This window comes from Cryptotermes secundus, unplaced genomic scaffold (assembly GCF_002891405.2).
Source record: "Cryptotermes secundus unplaced genomic scaffold, Csec_1.0 scaffold181, whole genome shotgun sequence".
Lineage (NCBI taxonomy): Eukaryota > Metazoa > Arthropoda > Insecta > Blattodea > Kalotermitidae > Cryptotermes > Cryptotermes secundus.
Window position 1 is genome coordinate 121,113 of NW_019723906.1, and position 21,752 is coordinate 142,864.

Genomic DNA, 21,752 nt, shown 5'->3' on the forward strand with positions numbered 1-21,752 from the left:
AACACCCACCCCATTAATCTAATATAATCTACCTGAATCAGATCACTTCCATCCACCCGAACATAGCTAATTTCAATTTTACTATTTTTTGTTGCATATTTATCTCCATTGCCAGTCACAATAGCTGAGCAGTCTAAGGCATGCACTGTCTTTGCTCGCTCTGAAGTCAGGTTCGTGGGTTTGAATCCCACTCAGGGCATGGATGTTTGGTGTGTGTGTATGTTTTTGTACAGGTATAGGCCTTGCAACGTGCTGATCACCCGTCCAAGGAGCCCTACTGAATGTCTAAGATCTAGTAAACTAAAGTGAAACAGAGTTGTATGGAGGTAGGTCAAGGCTCAAATTGGGGCTGTAGCACCAAAGGGGGAAAAAAGTCTCCCATCTTCCTAATGCCCAATTTTGTTTCTAGTAGATTTCCCTCACAGAATTCTTTACTATTTTTGTTTTCTTTTCTCTGCTCACAACTGTTTTTGATATAATTATACTAACAATGCTCTCAAAGTGGTATCTGGTTCCTAGCTTTCTCTTTATTTTTTATTTTTATGTTCTCCAAGTAATTCACCTCTTCTGGGTTCAAATACTTTGTTTCCTGTTAACTGTTTTATGTTCCTGAAACTATCTGCTCTGTTAATAAACGTTTAAAATCTTAATGTTCTTGAATTTCAGTTTTTAATTACCTTTCTTTGAACAGTATGTGAAGAACTATATTTATAAAACTATGACTCCATATTTCAGTAGATATGGAGAATCTGTATTGTAACAATGTTGAAAAGTTGAATCATATATAGCATTTTTAAAACAGTATGTGAAGTAATAATTCTTACTCTTTCAGAAATTATGAGTCCTGAAGATGAAATGCAGTTTTGGTCGAATGTTGCCAATTCTGTTGGAAGGAAAGATGAAAAAGAAAAAGCAACTGCATTTTGGTATGCATTGGAGCCGCTTGTAAAGGATTTCAGGCAAGTATTACTGTGCAGTTTAGAATGCAGATTTTTTAAGAATTCGTTTGAATACAGCTGCATGTCTGAAGGTGAAATTTTGAGAACTACCAAACTACATGGGACTTTTCAGTTACTGTTAGAAACTGGTTTAATTACTTCTAGCTTCCAGAATTATCTCTATTTTCTGCATCCTGTTGAGTATCATGTTGCAAAGGTATACGTAGGTGCTGTCAACAGAGCAATTAATTATAATCCAATATTAAAATGTTTAATATTTGGATTATATTTTCATCCCACTACATGATTGACCTATAGATCTATACATCTATAGATCAAAACATGTAGTAGGATCCATAGATCTAAATCTGTATATCTAAATTTATAAATCAATACATGGAGAAGGATGAAAATAAAATAACATGAATATTACAAATTTAATATTGGTTTATAATTCACTGTTGTGTTGACCTTTGATAGCTCCCAGAAGACAGTAGACTTCATTGTCACTGCTGTAAGATCCTGAATTGTCACATGGAGTTAATTATTTGACCAACAAATGGCAGGAAAGTACAGTAGACAACCATGTCGACATAGGAGCCAGTATAGCATGATTTCAGTCAGTGTAATATTCAGTTATGGTGTGTTTCATACAGTTGCCAAGATGATGTGATTTGAGTTTCAGACTTCAGTATTCAACATTTGCCTCCAAATATCTCATAAATGGCTTTGATGTCTGAAACTCAGGGTCTTTCCTAATTAGAAAAAATGTGCAGAATTGAATGGAGATTGGTCTTGATCATAGGGAATGTCTTGAGCGTAATATATAGTTCTTCATCTTCATCTTCATCTTTATTAACATCCGTAACTGTTACAAAGTAACACATGGATAAGTCATAACATGTAGTACAATCATTCGGGAATCCTTTGCCCACGGCCTAAAGGGTTCCTATGTCAACAGAGACATACTCTAATTAAAACTACAATACAGAATACAAGTACACAAATTTTGGATTATTTTAAATATAAATAAGTTAATTTCAAGTTTATTTGCCTTTATGCTTAATCGACCAACTTTAAAAATACTACTTTAAAATCAAGTTACTAAAGTAACCATCACAACCATACTCATCAAGGATAAAAACACATCATCAAATCATCATTTAGGATTTTGAGCAGAGTTTCTCTATTCATCCTGCAGTCCCTCAAAGAGAAACTCCTTCATTGTATAAAATGGATTATCTAGTAAAAATAATTTTAATTTATATTTAAAATCTTTGAATCCATTTAATTTTCTTATTTTCAAAGGCAATCTATTGTAAGCTTTAATACCCATGTTTATGACACTTTTTTTAGAGGTAGATGTGCTACAGCTTAGTACATGGAAGTCCTCTTTTCTTCTAGTATTATATTCATATAAATCTGAATTTCTAGTAGTATACAGATTAAATTTCTGAAAGTAGCACAATACCTCAAAGATGTACAGAGAGGTAACAGTTAGGATCTTTAGATCTTTAAAGATTGGTCTGCATGTAGTTCTACTATTTACGCCTTTTATTAATCGAAGTATCCTTTTTTGTATTTTCAGTATTTTACTGCTTTCACACTCTCCCCCCCAAAAAATCAAACCATAACTTATTAAGGACTGAAATTTAGCAAAATAAACATTCCTGAGCGTAGAGAAACTCACTACATCTTTCAAGGATTTTATAATATAACACACCTTATTTAATTTTAGACATAAAGATTGAATATGTGAGCTCCATTTTAAGTTATTTGATATATTAACACCTAAAAATTTAAACTGTGAGGTATAACTAATTTTCATATTTTTGAAGGTGATTACTGGCTCAGACATATAGTATGATTTGTTTAATTGGAACAGCATTGCTTTGGTCTTTTCCGTATTTATAATCAAATTGTTTTTTGAAAACCACGATTCTAACTGGATCATCACCTCTCCTATCTTATCTTGGAGAATATTTATATTTTTATCTGTTACCAATATGTTAGTATCATCTGCAAAAAGGACAACTTCACCGTCAAATATATGATAGGGTAAATCATTTATATAAAGTAAAAACAACAGTGGGCCCAGGATGGAACCCTGGGGTATACCAAATTTTACATTCTTAAATGAGGAATTATACCTCTTCTTACGATATTTATTGTCATTTGAAGTTATTTCGACATACTGAGAACGTAGAGAAAGGTAGGATTTTAACCAAATTATGGCATTCCCTCTTATTCCATAATGCTCCAATTTCTCAAGAAGTATATCATGATCTATAACGTCATAAGCTTTTGAGAGATCAAAGAATATACCTACCACCCCTAACCGCCTATCCAATGCTTCCTGGACCTTTCCAATGAAGGACAGACACGCCGATGTAGTTGATTTATTTTTCTGAAACCCATGTTGATTTTCTGTTAAAATTTTGTATTTTGTAGTAAAAGATACCAGTCTAGAATACATTATTTTTTCCAATATTTTTGAAAATACAGATAAAAGCGCTATCGGTCTATAATTACTAGCTTCTTGTCTGTTCCCTTTTTTATAAACAGGCCTAACTTTTGCAATTTTTAATAAATCTGGAAAAATCCCCTGGTTTAAAGACTCATTAAAAATGAATGTAAGTGGTTTTTTTATACATTGAATACATGCTTTTAATAAAAATTCAGGGACTTCATCAACTCCAGCAGAGGCTTTACCTTTTAATTTAGTTACTACTAACACAATTTCATCTTCAGAAATGGGGAAGAGATACATGGAGTTTGGATTTCGGTCGACTAATAATTGTGGTAATCTATTATTATTTCTATTTCTAGTTTCCTCCACCAGTTCTTCAACTTTATCAATAAAATAAGAGTTTAATGTATTCGCCACCTTCTGCGGGTGTATTATTTTCTTTGAATTGTTTTGTAACCATATATCATGATTTGCCCTACCTGCATTTCCCATTTGTTTATTTATTATCTGCCACATCATCTTAGTTGGATTTGTAGCATCTCGTATTTGATTGTCATTATACCTTTTCTTAGCTTCAGAGATAACTCGTTTATAGATTCTGTGATATCTATTTATATAGTTTAATGAATCCCTTGATAGTGGTAATCTACACTTTAAACTATTTAAAAGCCTCATTTTCTGACATGAGACTCTTATTCCTCTAGATATCCATAAATTATCTTTGCGGTCACTCTTTGTTTCTAATTTCAATGGGAATGCTCTCGTAAAATAGTATAAAAACTTATTTATAAATAATGAGTATAATTCATTTACATTCCTTTCCACAGAAATTTCTTCCCATAATTCATCCTTTAACAAGTCTATGAATTTGCTTATATTTACCTTAGAAAACTTTCTTAAAAGTACTTTATCCTTTTGCTCCATTCTTCGTGTGTCTAAATTTACCCATAAGATCTGAGCCAAATGGTCAGAGAAACCCATATTTACAATTTCAATATAATTCTTATTAAACTGTTTATTAGTAATCATAACATCTATCGAGGATTTGGAGAGACTAGTAACTCTTGTTGGTACAGTTACTGTATTTTTTAGATCATAAGATATCAATAAGTTTTCCAGTGTCCGTGTGTGTTCATTTGCCTGGAGAAGGTCTATATTCCAATCACCACAAATAATTAACTTTTTCCTTTTTTTATGTATTCTATCGACAAGAGTTTCCAGCTTCTCCAGGAATAAACCAGCATTGTTTTGGGGGGATCTGTAAATACAGACCAATAACCATTTAAAGTCAACAATTTCAACTACAGCTAATTCGAAAATTTTTTCACAGCTCAGATCATTGAGAAATGTAACTTCCCTGGTATTTAACTCTTTGGTTACAAATATACATGATCCACCATTTTTACAATCCTTCCTACAGTTTGAAACATTATGAACGAGTAAGTCTACTGAGTTAAAATGTGCATATCACAGGTATGGCAATGGATGCAAGAATCACTTTTTTTTCCTCCAGTACCACAGTTTTAGTAGAAACAAAACATGAAAAAAAGCTGAAGTATATAATTTCTTATAGATGATGGCCTTCAGGTATGAACATTATTTCTAAGGTCTCAAAATAAAAGCTATGACAGCAGAGTTGGCCCTCTCTTGGAGTATGTAAAGTTACGGTGTCTAAGAAGGTGCCAACCAAAGAAAGAACTAATTAACCAAGGATTAGAACTAACTGAGAATGAAGGTGTACTTATAAGTGAGTGTAACAAAAACTGGGGCAGTAGACTGGGTTGAATTAGTCATGTGATGACAGTTGTTGAATAAATGAATGAATGTATGAGGGGTAGGCATTCTCGGTCCTTGCACCATGACCTCAGTGGTCTATTGTGCTTCCCCTTTTTTAATTATTCCCTTAGCAACCCTGCTCTTCGGATGAAGCACAGGATTTTGGACGTGGGGGCGTCAAAATAGTAACTTGGTTCCATAAAGTATTGACCCAAGTGACATAGTCTTAAATAGGCTAAAGCCTCACATTCACATAGGATGTGTGTGGCTGTTTCGTTTTCTGTCTGACACCTCTCACAAGTGGGACTATCACTTAGTCCCAGTGTGAACAGGTGTCCTTTGAGGTGACAGTGGTCTGTAAGTAGTCCTACCACCCATTGTAGCTGGTTCCTGTTTAGCTTCAACAGTTCCTTCGCTCTTTTAGTGGAAGGTCCTCGTATGAGTTCCTTTGCTTGCCTGAGTCCAGTTAAGGATCCCCAATATTTCTTGTGTTTTATGTTAGTCCAGTCCCTGATTGGCTGTTTGGCAACTCCTATAGAGGTGCCACAGGCTGGTTCAGGTCCTATGAACGAATGTTCAGCTCCAATTTTAGCTAATTGGTTTGCTGCTTCATTTCCAGCAATACCCTCATGTCTCGGCACCCATATCAGTTGTACCCTGTTATGTTTGGCCAGTTCCATGAGGGTTTGGTGCCAATCCCAGACCAATTTTGAATTTATCTGGTGTTTGTCAAGTGCTTTAAGTGCAGCTTGGCTGTCAGATAGAATGTAGATGTTCCTATTTCTATAGTTCCTATCTAAATTCTCCATAATACATGCTTTAATGGCATATACTTCTGCCTGGAATACTGTCATGTACTGCCCAAGGCTGAAACTAAGTTTCTGCCTCGTGCCATGGCAGTACACACCAGCTCCAGTACCCATATTTGTCTTGGAACCATCTGTATTCCAGATCAGTCCCCCTTTTCTATCAGGCCGAAACCCGTCTTCCCATTCACTCCTGTCAGGTAATCTGACCATGAAGGGTTTTTCATATACATGTCTCAGTATCATTTTGTCAGACCCCATTTGTAATATGGGTTCTTTTTTCATGTCCTGAGTTATGTATGCATGGCCGAAACCATCAGATCTAGGTTTCCATTGTCCACTGCACTGGAGACGGTAAATTCCTGCCCTGACCTCTGCATACAACTGTACCTTCAGTGGGGGGAGTCCAAGGAGTATCTCCAGTGCAGCTGTTGGAGATTTTCTAAATGCTCCTGTGATCAGTATTATATTCTTCATTTGCGGATTTCTTATGTTTTTCCTTCTATCCTGAAGATGGAGGTGATACGTTCCTCCGAAACGTCGGTTAAGACCACATATACACAGTGCCAAATCCCAGAAGACTGCTTTCTTCATAGTCACTGCCGTGAAAATCTCAAATCTTACAATGATTGACATTGTTTGGGAGTTCAAGGCTAATGAGCCTTAGTACCAGGAAATCGATACATTGCAAAGTATTTCTGTACTTAAAGAATGCTGGCAACTAAATTGACTTTTAAACTGTAGGTAAAGATAATGACAGATGTTATTAGTAATCCAAGACTTTATTTTAGTAAGGAAACACTTTGAACTTTTTGTATAAACATTCCATTTTAATGTTGACACATGTGCAAAACATATGTTTAATGCATATCTGTTCCCATTTGTTATCAGCTGTAATTTTCATAAATAGTTAAAACTTCCTCTGAAGTTAAACTCTGTACATATTTTTGTTTCAATGTAATACTAAGACATGTTGCTGTTTCAGATCTCTAGATTCCATATTCCTGGCAGATGTTGATGAAATACTTGAAACAACACACAACACATTAGATGACCTGTGGAAACTTGATGATTTCATATATCCACAGCAACGTATGGAGCACTTAATGGATGTTATTGGTTAGGAACTTTGAAAGACTTCTACTGATAATGTATATGTTGAGATACACAACAAGTTAGTACTGTAGGACTGTGCCTCTTGTTTGATGATTTTTTAAATTAATAGTAAATAGTAATCTTAACTGTAACATGTAATTAACTGATGCATTTAGATAATGCCTTTTTTATTAGGTTATTACAAATTAGAGGAGAATGAACTTTAGAATGCTGTGGAAAATAGGCTGACATTTGTGGACCTAAAATTAACTGCTATAAAAATGGAAAAGGAAGTTAAGTTTGTGAAGAAGAATTCTATGCAAAAATGTTACCCAAACAAATGTAAAATTATTTTTTTTCTTCAAGAAATTTCCATTGAAAGAGGACTTCCTGTAGTAAACAGTAAATAGTAATGCAGGAGGCAAAATATTCTGTCCTTTCTAGTTATTTTAATGTGTGTGAAGGATCTGACTGAAAGAAATGAATGCTCATTAATATATCATTAAGCAAATGATAATCGTGCATTCAGAGTTATGGTCAATACTGTTTTATGAAACAGGGAATACTTTGGCAAGATTCATCCAGAATAAACTGAAATCAATCAACCTCTGGGAAGAAGTTTATGTTCAAGTGGAAGAACAGTTGAATCAGGTAATGAATGTACATTTTTGTAGTTATGTCTTAAGTCTGCATTGTTTGCAAACTATTACTAAAACACTGGAGTGAGTAACATTTACTGACCAGTTATTTAATAGCTTAAATGAGACATAATTTAGTAAGGATGGACTATATTTATCTTCTAAATATGTAGGTCGTACCAAAAGTCATGAGCATCTTTTTTTTTTGCATGCAACCTGGGAACAGCAGACGAAAGAAAGTACAGTGGTAGGTGGAACCAGCTGTTGTGTTAACCTTGAATGTCTTGTGACATCAATAGCTTGCATCACATGACCAGTATCACACAAAATGGCTGACAACCATATGTCATTTTGCCAGCGTGCTGTCATCGAATTTCTTGTGATAGAGGAAATACCTGCTGCAGAAATTCACCAGAGACTTCAGCGTGCTTATGGAGGTGTGTGCATGGGTGCGAGCAGTGTTCGAAGATGGGTGAAACATTTTAAAGATGGGAACACCAGCATCGAAGTTGGGCCTTGGACTGGTCGTCCTCGAACAGCCTCAACTGAACGCAGCAAGGAAAGAGTGGATGAGATCATTCAAGATGACAGGCATGTGACTGTGGACACAATAGCCCGAAAACTTGGAATAGGGCACAGTGCACTACAGGAGATGATTGAAAGCTTGGGCTATAGGAAAGTTTGTGCTCGTTGGGTCCTGCGGTTATTGACCGAAGACCACAAAGGTCAGCGAAAAGCCATCACCTCAGAACTGCTGCAGAGATATCGACACGAAGGCGATGATTTTTTGCTCTGTATTGTGACAGGTGACGAAAGCTGGTTTCACCATTTCGAGCCTGAAACGAAACGGCAGAGTATGGAATGGCACCATTTGCATTCTCCATCAAAAAAGAAGGCAAAGACAGTGCCATCAGCTGCGAAGGTGATGGTCACAGTCTTCTGGGATGCAGAGGGGTTTATTCTGGCCGAATTCCTGAAACCTGGGCAAACCAGCAGTGCTGCTCGTTATGTCCAGATGCTGCACAAGCTCTGTTGTGCATTGCACAATAAACATACGGGACGAAACATCATCCTGCATGACGACGCTCGCCCCCACGCTGCTCGCCTCACATTGGAAGCAATTGCAAAGATGGGGTGGGAAGTTCTTCCACACCCCTCCTATAGCCCTGATCTGGCACCCTCCAACTACCATCTTTTCGGATTTGTGAAGGATCAGCTGCATGGACAACGTTTTGAGACAAGGGAGGCAATTCAGAAATCAGTGCGTCAGTGTCTTCGGATGGCTGGAACAGAATTTTACAGAAGGGGAATTTTCAAACTCCCGGAACCCTGCGAGAAATGTGTACAAAGAAGTGGCGATTATGTGGAAAAATAAAGAAAGGTCTCTAGATTGAGGTGGTGTATTTGGTTTGTCAATAATAAAGCATGTTACTTTACAAATAATTGTTGCTCATGACTTTCAGTACGACCCTTGTATATCCTTAAGTTCTGGGCAGTCACTGTTTTGCCAATTTGGACATGGAGTAGCCATACATAGGAAAACAAGTTGCTTAAATTTGGTAGCGGCCAACCCTACAAGCTATCATGTATTTGACTGCCATTTCAGAGGTGTTAAATAAGTTAAGTCATAACCCACTGTACAAGCCTGCATTGACAGAGGTATCTATGTTAGAATATAGTGACAAATTATGGATAATGTATATATGCCCCTATCTAGTCACTCTCTGAGTACAGTAACCACCAGTTGATTATGTTGGAGTAAGTGGAACACTTGCCGGTCACGGTAGCCGAGCGGTCTAAGACATGCACTGTCTTCACTTGCTCGGAAGCCAGGATCGTGGGTTCAAATCCCACTCAGGGCATGGATGTTTGTCTATAGGTAGAGGCCTTGCGACAAGCTGATCACTCACCCAAGGAGTCCTACCGTATGTATAAGATCCAGAAAAACCGAAGTGAACGGAGTTCATGGAGGTAGGCCTAGGCCCACTGGGGCTGCAGTGCCAAGGGGGGGGATATGATAATTTAGCCGGTCACGGTAACTGAGCGATCTAAGGCATGCACTGTCTTCGCTAGCTCAGAAGCCGGGATCGTGGGTTCAAATCCCACTCAGGGCATGGATGTTTGTATGCGTTTTTCTGTGTTTGTCTACAGGTAGAGGCCTTGCAACGAGCTGATCGCTCGCCCAAGGAGTCCTACCGAATGTGTAAGATCTAGTAAACTGAAGTGAAACGGAGATTTTCATGGAGGTAGGCCTAGGCCCAAATTGGGGCTGTAGCGCCACAGAGAGAGAAAAAAAAAAGTGGAACACTTACCTAGAAAGACCAACCCCTCCTCTCATCGAAGCAGAGGCATAATAATAGTAACAACAACAACAACAACAACAACAACAACAACAGTAGTAACAGTAAATACAAGGGTTGGATAAAAAGTAGTGGTAACACTGCTGTAACATGAAAGATGTGCATCAGGTGGCACTAGCGCTGTCTGTAGCTGATAGCAGAAGTTCAGTTAAAGTAGTGCAGTGAGTGGCTCTGGTTGTGTTTCATTGAGTTGCATTGTGCATCATCTTGAAGTGCAGGAGCCTAGTTCAAGCACCCTAACAACATATTTACGAAACAAGAACAACACTCCTGGATAAAAATTGAATTTGCGCAAGGTCGTAGTGCACAAAACTGTTATCAGGGACTGCGAGAAACATGTGGTGATGCTGCTTTGCCATATCACACAGTGGCACAATGGGTGAAATTGTTCCGTGAAGGAATGGATGCCATTCAGGGTGACACCATGTTGACAACCACACAATTCAACTTCTTGCTTCTTTGCTGGATGTCGATTGTTGATGGGCTACACGGGAGTTAGCTGGTGAGATACGCATATATCACAAAACCGTGCTCCACATTCTGCATGATATTCTTGGATATTGCAAAATTGCAGTGTGTTGGGTACCCGATACAATGTCCGAGGTGCAGCAGTGGCAACGTTATGCAATTGCACAGGACTTGTTGGACCAGTACCAGAAGGAAGGTGACGACTTCCTTGGAAGGATCATCACTTTGTTGGGCTCACTCATGCGAACCGCACTTGAAGCGACAATCAAATGAATGGAAGCATCCTGACTCCTTGTCCAAAGAAAGTGTGCCCTACACAGAGTAATGTGAAGGCAGTGTTCATTGTAGCCTATGGCATTGATGGAGTGATACTGCACCACAGTCCTTCGCCGCTGGCGACGGGAAATACTGCAACATCCACCATACTCACCCGATATGAGTCCGTGCGATTATGATCTCTTTGCCAAAATGAAAGAACCACTGTGAGGGACACATTACAACACAAGAGAGGAGATTATTTGTGCTGTAGGGCGGTCACTGCTGGAAATTAACAGAAGTGGATGCGCTGATAGTGTACGACACCTTCCACAAATTTGGCAGAAGGTGATGCACATGGGGGGGCAATTATATTGAAGGAGTGTAATTGTGTTTACCTCTGGTAATAAAGTCATTTCCGAACTATAGAGGTGTTGCCACTACTTTTTATCCGACCTTTGTTTAATGATCTTAGAAATGAATAAATATATGGTCATGGGTCCTGACGGGGCCCAATACCTTGAATTACCGTGCTTCCTATTTGCCAGCAGTAGCTACTGCTCTACTCTGCATTTTGCAACTGTTCAGCATGTACAGAGATGTTTCATGAGCTCTCATCATACAAAATGTAATAAATTGAAAGTTTGTGAGCCAGAATAGCGTAATTAGTATAGCAATTATGCTGTGGGCTGGGACAGCTGAGGAATTGGGGTTCAATTACCTGTAGGGGCAAGAGAGTAATCTCTTTTCTGTAACATCCAGACATGTTCTGGGGCCCACCCAGCCTCCTATGCAGTGGTAACCAGGGTGTGTTTTCCTAGGGATAGAGCAGTTGAGGCATAAAGTTTACTCGATAAATGATACAAACTCCGTCCCAAGTGCAAACAATATATATTATATGTCTTTGATCTTGTTCTCTTCCACACTACATGTTTCGGCCTCTATCGGCCATCATCAGGTGTATACTCTTAACGTTGCTGCTACACTGAACCCAGTCTAAAATTTAACATTTAAAAACACATTGTTATTTTCTTCGTATTATCAACATCTACCTCGTTGATATGTCTGGTATGTAGATTATATTGCACACGTCAAATTTGATTTTCCTGTAGTAGTATCATGTAGAGTGCAACAGGATGCTTAAGTATAATATTATAAAGTTTACTACTCACCTCCTTCTGGTGCTGAGATTAGGAATTGTGGAACTATACCTCCACTCCCCAGTATGTCTTCATGGCATGGTTCTTAATTAATTAAGTCCAGAGATAGCTTTACCTTAACATAAATGTTTAGTTTATCAAAAAAAATGTGCTGAAAGATCAGGTATTAATCTTTTTGGCTTTAACTTTGTCCACTTGTAAGTTTTACCATATTCCTTCAAAATATCATTAAATAAAATAACCCAGAGTTATATTTGTCTGACTCTAGAAAGAGCATAGGTTATGCCTCAAGAGGGGAGGGGGTCAGATTACATTGCAGTGGAATGCTAGTTTCACTGTCATGTTGCAAAAAACTTCCATTTATATATGTTTGATTTACTCTTCTTTGTATATCACTGTGAAATAAGTAAAATTAAATATACAAATAATGTGTGTAAATTTTTGTTCATATAATGCTTCTTTGTTTTCTAGGCAATTCGTGCCTGTAAGAAATGGAAAGTGACATGTGATCGACTGACATCTTTATATTGGCCTAACCATCCATCTCATCAATGGAAAGGAAAACCATTTTATCCTAAATATACACAAAATTTCAGCAATAGGCTTCAAGAGGTTGGCTTAATTTTAGAAAATTCATAGAGAAGTTATGAGAGTTTTAAGCCAAAATATATTAAATTTTATTGATATATCTTAATCCTTCTTAGGTTCTGGATTTGAGAACCATTCATCGACAACTAACAAGGCTACTATCCCACAAAGAACAGGAGGAGCTGAGGACAAATGACACTTTTAAACCTTTCTTGGGACTAAACCCAGTCCAGTACAATCCATACACTGAACCACTGTGGAGAGCTGCTGTGAAGCAGTTTGAGCATTCCCTCATACTGACTGAAGAAAGGGTAGCTGGGAAACTGAAGGTCCAGTTGCAGACTGTTAATGCAAATACTTCACAGGTATTTATATTGCTTTGGGAATTTTATATTCTTCTCCTTCTGTATTTCAAAATATGTTAATTTTGTAATCAATTGATAGTTTTAGTCCAACTTTCAGCATGTTCCTCTTTTGCTTTTGATACATTGTCAAATTAAAGGTAGACTTTCTGTGATGTTGAAGTATCAGTCTAGTCTAATGCCAAGATTAAGAATGCATGGAGCTATACGTCCAGTAGCTCCATATGTATTCATGATGTGCTTAATTGAACACAATGACAAATTTTTGTTTTATGTTTTATGTTTAATTTGTTCTAAGTCCCACATTACTTAAGGGCCTAAACACTTCATTGAACATGTGTTATTGTGTGTTTACATGAAAGAGAAATACTTTTAATAAGTTGTTAAAAACAAGGCAACCATCAAGTGTAACAAACGTTTTACTGGCATATTGAGTCAATAAAATTGCCTTATATATTTCAGTCTTACTGGACCATCTTCAGAAGCTTGTGTAATAAAAGGAGATTTCTTATATTTAAAATTATATCTAAAATTGTTAAAAGTTATACTGTATACCTTTTGTCTAAGTACTGTCATCCCTCATTAATCAACGTGAATTGGTTCCATGAAACGTTGTCCATTAGTGTTTCATTGGTTAACAAACCCAGTTTTAACATCTGCTTTGCTTTTAATTTTAGGGTCCATAATGTTACTAATTTTTTTCACAATGTTGCAGAATGTCATAAAGAACAGTGAACATTGGTAAGATTGTTTTACTATGCTACCAGAATGGCTGAACAACATAACTGAGCTTGTAAACATCACCAATGTGCACCTGCATTGGCAATCACTGATTGACTAAGGAACAATGATTGTTTGGGTATTTGGACATATTATGGGATTTTCGATGAATCCAGTCATTGATTAGTGGGACAGTGATTAGCAGGACATCATTTAGCAAGGGATGACTGTACAAGTAGAAGCTGTGACATTTGTTGCTCTACCAGCAGGGATGTGTTATTAATTTGTTATGTGAGCTTCATATGAAGTGTTTGGTAGTGCTTTGTTGATAGGTTTCTTATATCTCTTGCTACTTTTTGTGTTGGCAATGTGTTGGTGGAGATGTCAGTTACATACCATGAACACAAACAATAGCAAAGGAAAACTAGCAACAAAACGCTTCTCAACACAAATTAATATGCCTGTCCATTTGCTGTTTTCAGAGTTAAACTACATAAGTAGTGAGAGTTAATGTTTAAGCCTCACTGTTTTTAATTTTTCTTTTGAACTGTTGAGGTAAGCTGAAATACTGGATCACATACATATACTAACCTTTCTTCAATTTTTTCATAGCTTATTGATTAAAGTGTTTGGATATGTTGGGTTTGATCTTATAAAAATAGTATAGTCTGGTCACTGCTCTAACTGGTAGATCTTCTCAGTGGGGAAAGACAGTTTCTGAGCTCCTGTTTTCATCAGTCTGTTCCAGTGATTGGCGTAACTAGACCTAATATTTGGGGTGATCATAATGATAACTGATGACTGATGATTGTGGTGGTGATTATGTTAATGGCATTGGTGAAGATGACACTAATTTGACAATTTTCATGTGGTTTAATTTAATTTCACATGAAGTGTTAGTCTTCAGATTTCATGCATGCAGTAAAACAGTCATAAGAATCAAATCCTAAAAGGCAGCCATACAGTAGTTAGTGCAATAAAGGTAAAGGCAAAGTTGTCCCTGTGTTTAACTAATTAAGCAGTATGCCTTGAAGGCATATGGGGGAGTGTAATATAAAAATAATATTTTATTAAATGGTTTTGTATATTTACTTCCAGTATTTTCCTTTTCTTCAATTTTTTTCTAGCTTCTGCACGAGTTCAAACGTTACCAAGAACTGATTCAAAGACCAAGTGTGAAAAACACATTGGTTGCTGAAAGAGAAAATTTGTTGGGGATGCTGAAGGAATACATCCATAGTGTGAGTTCAGACTTTGGTTTGGGGAAGAACAGAGAATATGCCAAACTGCTGGACATGCCAGAAGTTATCAGCAACATATATTGGGTTCGTCAGCTGGAGTGTAAGGTATTTACCAATATTCTATTTTTAGAAGAGGAACAGGTGGTGTTATTACTATCAGAAACGATTATTTAATTATGAGATTGGGACTATTCATGGCAGTGAATATGAAGATTACTGTCACATCCAAGAAATTAGTATTCATCAAGTATTTAATTATAATGGCAATTCAGTTCAGTTCCTTTATTTAAGTGCTTGCCAGCTGTGAGTGGCCTATGACAGGTGAGCACTGAAAGTATACATAAACAAAAGCTAGACTAAGGCTAGAACTAGAACTAAAATTAGAACTAGAACCAGATTAAAATTTAATTCTAGGTAATAAAATAATACAGGAAACACAATAATGATGTAAATGTTCGGCCATACAGAGTGCTACGCTGTGTTCACTATGTACGCTACATACGCTGTGTACACTGCGATGTAGTTAACATAGGGAACATAGTGTACGTAGCGTACGGAAGTCTGTGTGGCCAGTCACATTGGCAATAAAGGGAGATATTTTTCTGTTCGTATAGCGAACATAGCGTACATAGCGTGCGTCGCGTACGTAACGCTCTGTGTGGGCGAACCTTAACTCAGTAGAATTAAGCAAAGGTAAATGTATCCTCAAGGGAGATGTTACATTTATTGAAAACGTCCAGAAATTTGCAGACATTGTTTGTAACCATGACGCACCTGAGACATAACTAATGTTAAAGGTGAAGAAGCCTGTATTTTTATTATTGGGTATACAGAGACCAACGGTATCCATGATAGAACAAGAGTCAATTTTGTTTTTGAAAACGTTAATAGGAAATAAATCATCAATAACTTGTTACCTGGAATGAAGCATTTTGAAATATAAAGAATTTGACATTGATTCATACTTGAAAAAGGAGTTGGGCTGAATAAATTAGTAAAATAAAATAGTTATAATTTAAAATTAAAAGCATTTGGTTGAATGCACAAATGCAACATATCAGAGGAATGCAGATGTTTCAAAACCAGAGACAATCCAAAGAAACTTAACCGCCTCATTCTATATACCTGTCTGTCTGTATGTCTATTCCTGTTGCTCTCACGTAGAGCATAGGACATCTGTGAAATGCTGGTTTCACATCAGTTTCTTAATCTTAGAGTGTTAGTAGGACTCCTTGGATGGGGTATCAGCCTGACGCAAGGCTGCTACTTGCACAGGAGAGCACAAACACAGAATAAACTCATTGAAACACCCATGCCTTGAGTAGGATTTGAACCCACCATCCCAGCATTCCAGTGGGTGAAGACATTTCATGCCTTATACCGCACAGCCACTCTGATTGGCACTGCATCATTAAAGCCCCATTATTTTAAGTTATCACTTCTGTGTCTGGTGTTCTCTTACAGTTCACGTTTCCATCTTGGAATGTGGTTGTATGGATTACTACATTCTTAGGTGTTGTTGTATAATACAGGGTGGGGCACAGAAACTTCATTTTTTTGAAGATGCATTGTGAAGGGAGGGGAGGTCGCAGAAAAGTGGGGATAGGCTTGACGAACGCAGCAGTCATGGTAGTTTCTTTCTAATACCCCTCAAAAGGAAACATGAGGTGGACGAGTGAGCAGCATGCGTTTGCTGTCGAAGCCTATTTTTTGAACAACCATTCCTATGTGGCGGTGCAGCGTGCGTTCTGTACTCACTTCGGAATTAAGCCCAGAGGTCCAGTTCCTGACCGGAAATCGATTGTTTTGTGGGTATAGAACTTTAGGACAACCAGGAGTGTGGCGAAAAAATCATCAGGATGACAACGGACCGTTATGACACCAGAAAATGTGGAGGCAGTTTGACATTCGGTTTTGAGATCTTTTTTGAATCAGCTCTTGAAGAAATGCATCTAGGAAATGTCTGATTCCAACAGGATGGTACCATGGCCCACACAGCCTGAGCTTCGATGACAGTTTTGAGGGCAAAGTTCCCCGGACGGCTCATCTTGCTTCGAGGTGACATCCCATGGGCAGGGCACTCACCTGATCTAATGCCCTGTGATTTTTTTTATGGGGATACCTCAAGGTAGAAGTTTTTAAACATCGCCCCACAAACCTGCTTCAGCTGAAGAATGTTATTCGGCAGGAAGTAGCCCAAATTCCGGTGCACATGTTGGAACGTGCAGAGGGGAACTTCAGAAAACGGTTTCATCAGTGCACAGAGAACGGTGGCCACCACCTTCAAGATATTTTGTTTAAAACTACATGATTTAAAACTTTAAAGTATGTTCTTTCATTAGCTAAACATAAATTTTGTCTATCAGCAATAATTTTTCTTTTATTTGCCTTGAAAAAAAGGAAGCTTCTGTGCCCCACCCTGTATTATATTTCAGCATCCTGTTGCATTGAGGTATAACTTATAGGCTTGTTTTCAGTCTATAATGCAACAGTATTTGTTGTTATATTAGTATTATTGCATTATAGATGGAAAACAAGACTAAGTTTTGTTTTATGGTTCCATGTATATTGTTATTTGATTTTCATGGATTTTGAAAGCAAGCAACCTTTCTGCTTAATCTGATATCTTCTAATGTATTTCGAATAAGCATTTCTGATGCATTAACTCTTTATTATATTATATATAGGTAAGAGACATTGAGAAGACAAGTGCCAAGATTTTGAATGATTTGCAAGGTTATGCAGACCTCCAGAGAGCTGTGGGAGATGTCCTGAGGGACTTGAAGGAATACCACACAGATCAGTTTGATAACTGGACACGGGATGTTGGGGCTGCCATTCATAACAAAACTCTCAGGTAACTCATTCTCTTAACACTTTTCAGAAGTTCCGATGAGAGTGTTAAAGTGTACTTCTATGAGATATATGTTTCCCCCCTTCAAATATATCCTTTCATATTCATTTATTGCTGATACAATTCACTTCCATTTCGTTTGTTTTGTCAGTCATGTGATCACCAGTTGAGAAAGAAATGAGCGCTAAAAATTCATAGTAAACACCAACATACAAGTCTGTTATTATGAAGCTGTAGCATCATAATTCATTACCAGCATTATGGAGGAGCATATTGTGAGCATATTGCCTCCATCTTCAAGGTTGAAGTGAAATACTGTACTTTGAAATTCTTAAGCATAGTTAGTAAATTTGTGCTCATGTTCGCAGCTTAATAACTGATGAACCAGTCGTTCAGTTTGACCAAGGCAAGTTGATGCATGTAAACTATAATCCACGCTTGGTTGGATTGGTGAGAGAGGTGCGTCAACTCATCATACTGGGATACAAAATACCAATGAAAATTCAGGAGGCTGTAGACCTTGCTAAGAAATTCATGAGACAAGCAAAAGCTCTTGAACAGGTATGTTGTATTAACTAATTAATTGCATGACAACTTTCATACATTTAACACTTTTGCTATATTTATTTAAAAATAAGACATGTATTTGTTTTGCTGTTGTTGAATTCACTAGACATTAGTCCATTAAACCATGAGTCCTTGAATGTACTGTTGAAATCATTATACTGCCGGAGGTATCCTTTCTCCCACATTACCTTCTCCTGTATTGTTCTTATCTGTAACTTTATAACATACAAGATTGGTGAATGCAGTTATAGCAGGAAAGATGTTCATAATTGTATCACTACTTTCTGGTGCCATGTGCTTTAATTTCTCACCATACTACAATGTGTATCCCCTTTGTACCACACATATCGATGTAAATGCATGGAACAGGATCGTGCCCTGAGGCTCATACATAATAAGTATGGGTAATGTGTATGTAACATTGTATTTTGATAACTAGGTTGCTAACTTTCACAACACCATTGGTGACCGCATGATCCCATCTCAGAGACCAATGATGCTGGAGGCTGCTCTGGATTTGGCACATTTAGTGGAGGAACAGAATGGAGTTACATGGAGTGATACAGCTGCTGTGGACAAGTATATTGCTCGTTTGCAGACAGCAGTTGAGAGGCTGTCCAAAGAAAACAACAAACTTGCCTCTTACCATGCCCAAATCAGAGATAAGGTGAAAAAATTAGTCACTTCTGATAGTAATGATCATGATGCAAAAGCTGAGATGAAAGGGGTATTTGAGGTTTGAGCAAGAAATTCTAGGTTTGAAGTTATACTACGAATTGAAATCCTCAGTATGGGGATATTATGCAAATGGAATAATAACCAATTATTGCTCACTTTATATCTATGACAGGATGTTGCCATTTTTATTGGATGTGTTTGTTGAATTTTTTTGGATTTTGAACTAGCTGATGTGAAATAGCAGCATATGCTCTTAAATTCGCTGTGGAACTTGATAAATATAGCCATTGAAACATAAAACTCTGAACAGTTTCTGAGACCAAAACTCTCAGCTGTTCAGAAACATTTTTGCTGTTTTGTTCACTTAAAGATGACTGAACTTTTGCGAATGTTTACGTACGTTCCCTCAATACTGCATTCAAGTTGCTTTCATTCATGAAAACAGAAGAATGATGGTTCATGAAGTTGTAGCAAAATTGACTTTTCATCACCTGCCAGATGATATAAGGATATGGGAATATGAAAAGTCTCAGCAAAATTCATACTGCTGGGTACAAGAATGCGCCTTTCAATTCAGAATTCTGCACATAGCAGTTTCTGGCCATGTGCAATATTCAGTTTGCTTTCCTACCACTGTATTCACCAAATTTTGCACTGAGATATTTTTTTAAGTATCGGGTGTCATACAAATATATGGTGTGAGACAAGTATTGAATGTCCAGCCAGAAGAAGAGCACTAGAGGTGATTCAATAAATGCAAGCACCTCTGGTAGGTACACATCAGGGAGAATGAAATTGGATTCATTATTTTGACCTTCACTTTTACCCAAAAGAATGTGTCTTTTTTTTTTTTTTTTTTTGTATATGCTTAATATTCATGTTGATATGCTCTTTCATAATAAACTAACTTGGTCATGTATTGAATTTAAAAATTAGAGATATATATTAAGTACAGTACCACAAGGGATGGAGTACTGGTTACACTACACATTTTGAAACGAAATGTGAGCTTTTGGGATTGAAAACGTTAAACCTGTACATATGCTTAATGGATACCAGATGTCATATTGTGAAAAAACATAATCATAATTTTGATGATGAAGTGTATGGGTGTTTTAAAATATGTTGTAGGTGATTATGCTAATAAACACGGACTTGCTTCGACATCAACAAAAGTGGAAAGAAGGACTGAAAGATATACGGGACATTATGAGTCAAGTGGAAGACCAGGTTTGTAGATTTATGGTCCTCTGTCAAAATAACACAGGTTTGTAATTACTTTATTGCATTATATTCAATTGTGTAAGCCTTTGGTCCAAGTTGCTTTATGTGATTCTGATATAATAGATATTGTGTCCATTTCAAATGCAGAGGTTTCTAAAGAAACTTAAACTGCAGTTTAGTGTCTGGTGCTCTGATAATTGATGAGAATGACTAATATGGACCATCTTTAATCATTTTTAGACAAACTCCAGTTCTTATTTAATTACTGAATTGCAGAAGGATATTATTTGTCAGATTTTAAGGAAAGTGTTAGAGAAATAACAAATTGTAAGATGTAATTCTCAATATTTTATAAGCAGAACTGATAAAATCTTCTGAATCATCTCCAAACTCTCATGGTTGAGTGTCTAAGAAGATTTTATAACATTTGTGAAATATATCTGTTGTTCTTCTAGTACAGCTGTGACAAACTTGCTGCCCGCGGGCTGCATGTTGCCCCCATAGCCACAAAGTGCGGCCCCTCAACTTTTAGAGCTAATTGATATTAAAATCAATATTAAAATTTTAGTAGAAATATTTTTGTAAAGGCAATTTTCCAACAGACCAGAAGAGAAGAAGTCTCACACAGACATAAAGTATCAGGTTGCAGGAAAAGTGATTCTGAGAATTGCAGAAGGGTTTGTCCAACTGACGGTTTGTAAAGTTCGTGAAGGACAAACTGTTGTATTTCAGAAGGGTAATGCGCTAAAATCCGCAAGGCCTCACCACCCCAAGTATTTCCAAGAATCCCTTTTGGAGGCGTAGTAAGAATGCAAGGAAGGTGGCAACTGATAGACAAGTGCAAGGGATTTCTACCTTCAAAACTAGCTTGCAACCCCCAGCCACTGTCTAATGGGCTGCTAGCAAACTTTCACTTTTATGACCATTGAGACAAGATACACCTTCCTACTAGTCCGGTAGTCTCTTGTACATTGTCATTCAGTTCATTTTCACACAGCGACAGGTGCTGATGTTACATTGTGATGAACGTATAAAGGTTATAATTAAACATTAAATTATCAACTACGAGTTTTCTTGCATATGTACAGTAACTTTTAAAGGGCAACATCGCTTTTAAAAAATTCAAGTAGCAAAAAAAGAACTACTGAAAGTGAGCGCCGTGTTTTTCAAGAAAAATGGNGAATTAAATTTCATTGTATCAAAATCTAATGTATATTTCTATTTTGAAGATCGGCCCTGGATCATTATTTATAAGGCTGAGGTGGCCCTCTGTACAAGTTGAGTTTGACATGCCTGTTCTAGTATACGAATATTTTAGATGAGGTGAAGGCTCTGATCTGTGAACAGTTGTACTGGATTACATTTTGGACCATCATTAACCCTTTTGCGTGGTCATTTAAATTCCGCTGCCTTGTCTCTCCGGCGGTAATATATTCAGCCGTCCATTTAAATTTTGCTCGAAAATGATTTATTCATCATTGTTCTTAAATTATATGAGATAGGAACAAGAAACTTTCACTAAAATGATCTTAAAAGGTGGTTTTATAACCTT

At 37.1% G+C, this 21,752-nt stretch overlaps 1 protein-coding gene across 1 annotated transcript in view; it reads left to right on the forward strand.

Annotated features, from left to right (window-relative positions):
• LOC111861958 (cytoplasmic dynein 2 heavy chain 1) overlaps nt 1-21,752 on the forward strand; it is a 155,760-nt gene that overhangs the window by 12,846 nt on the left and 121,162 nt on the right. Inside the window, exons 6-15 of the mRNA XM_033750511.1 lie at nt 833-959; nt 6,976-7,109; nt 7,645-7,736; nt 12,438-12,578; nt 12,671-12,919; nt 14,764-14,982; nt 17,565-17,734; nt 18,100-18,292; nt 18,738-18,965; nt 20,108-20,206. Coding sequence (XP_033606402.1) covers nt 833-959; nt 6,976-7,109; nt 7,645-7,736; nt 12,438-12,578; nt 12,671-12,919; nt 14,764-14,982; nt 17,565-17,734; nt 18,100-18,292; nt 18,738-18,965; nt 20,108-20,206 — 1,652 coding nt within the window. The remainder of the gene's footprint in view (nt 1-832; nt 960-6,975; nt 7,110-7,644; nt 7,737-12,437; nt 12,579-12,670; nt 12,920-14,763; nt 14,983-17,564; nt 17,735-18,099; nt 18,293-18,737; nt 18,966-20,107; nt 20,207-21,752) is intronic.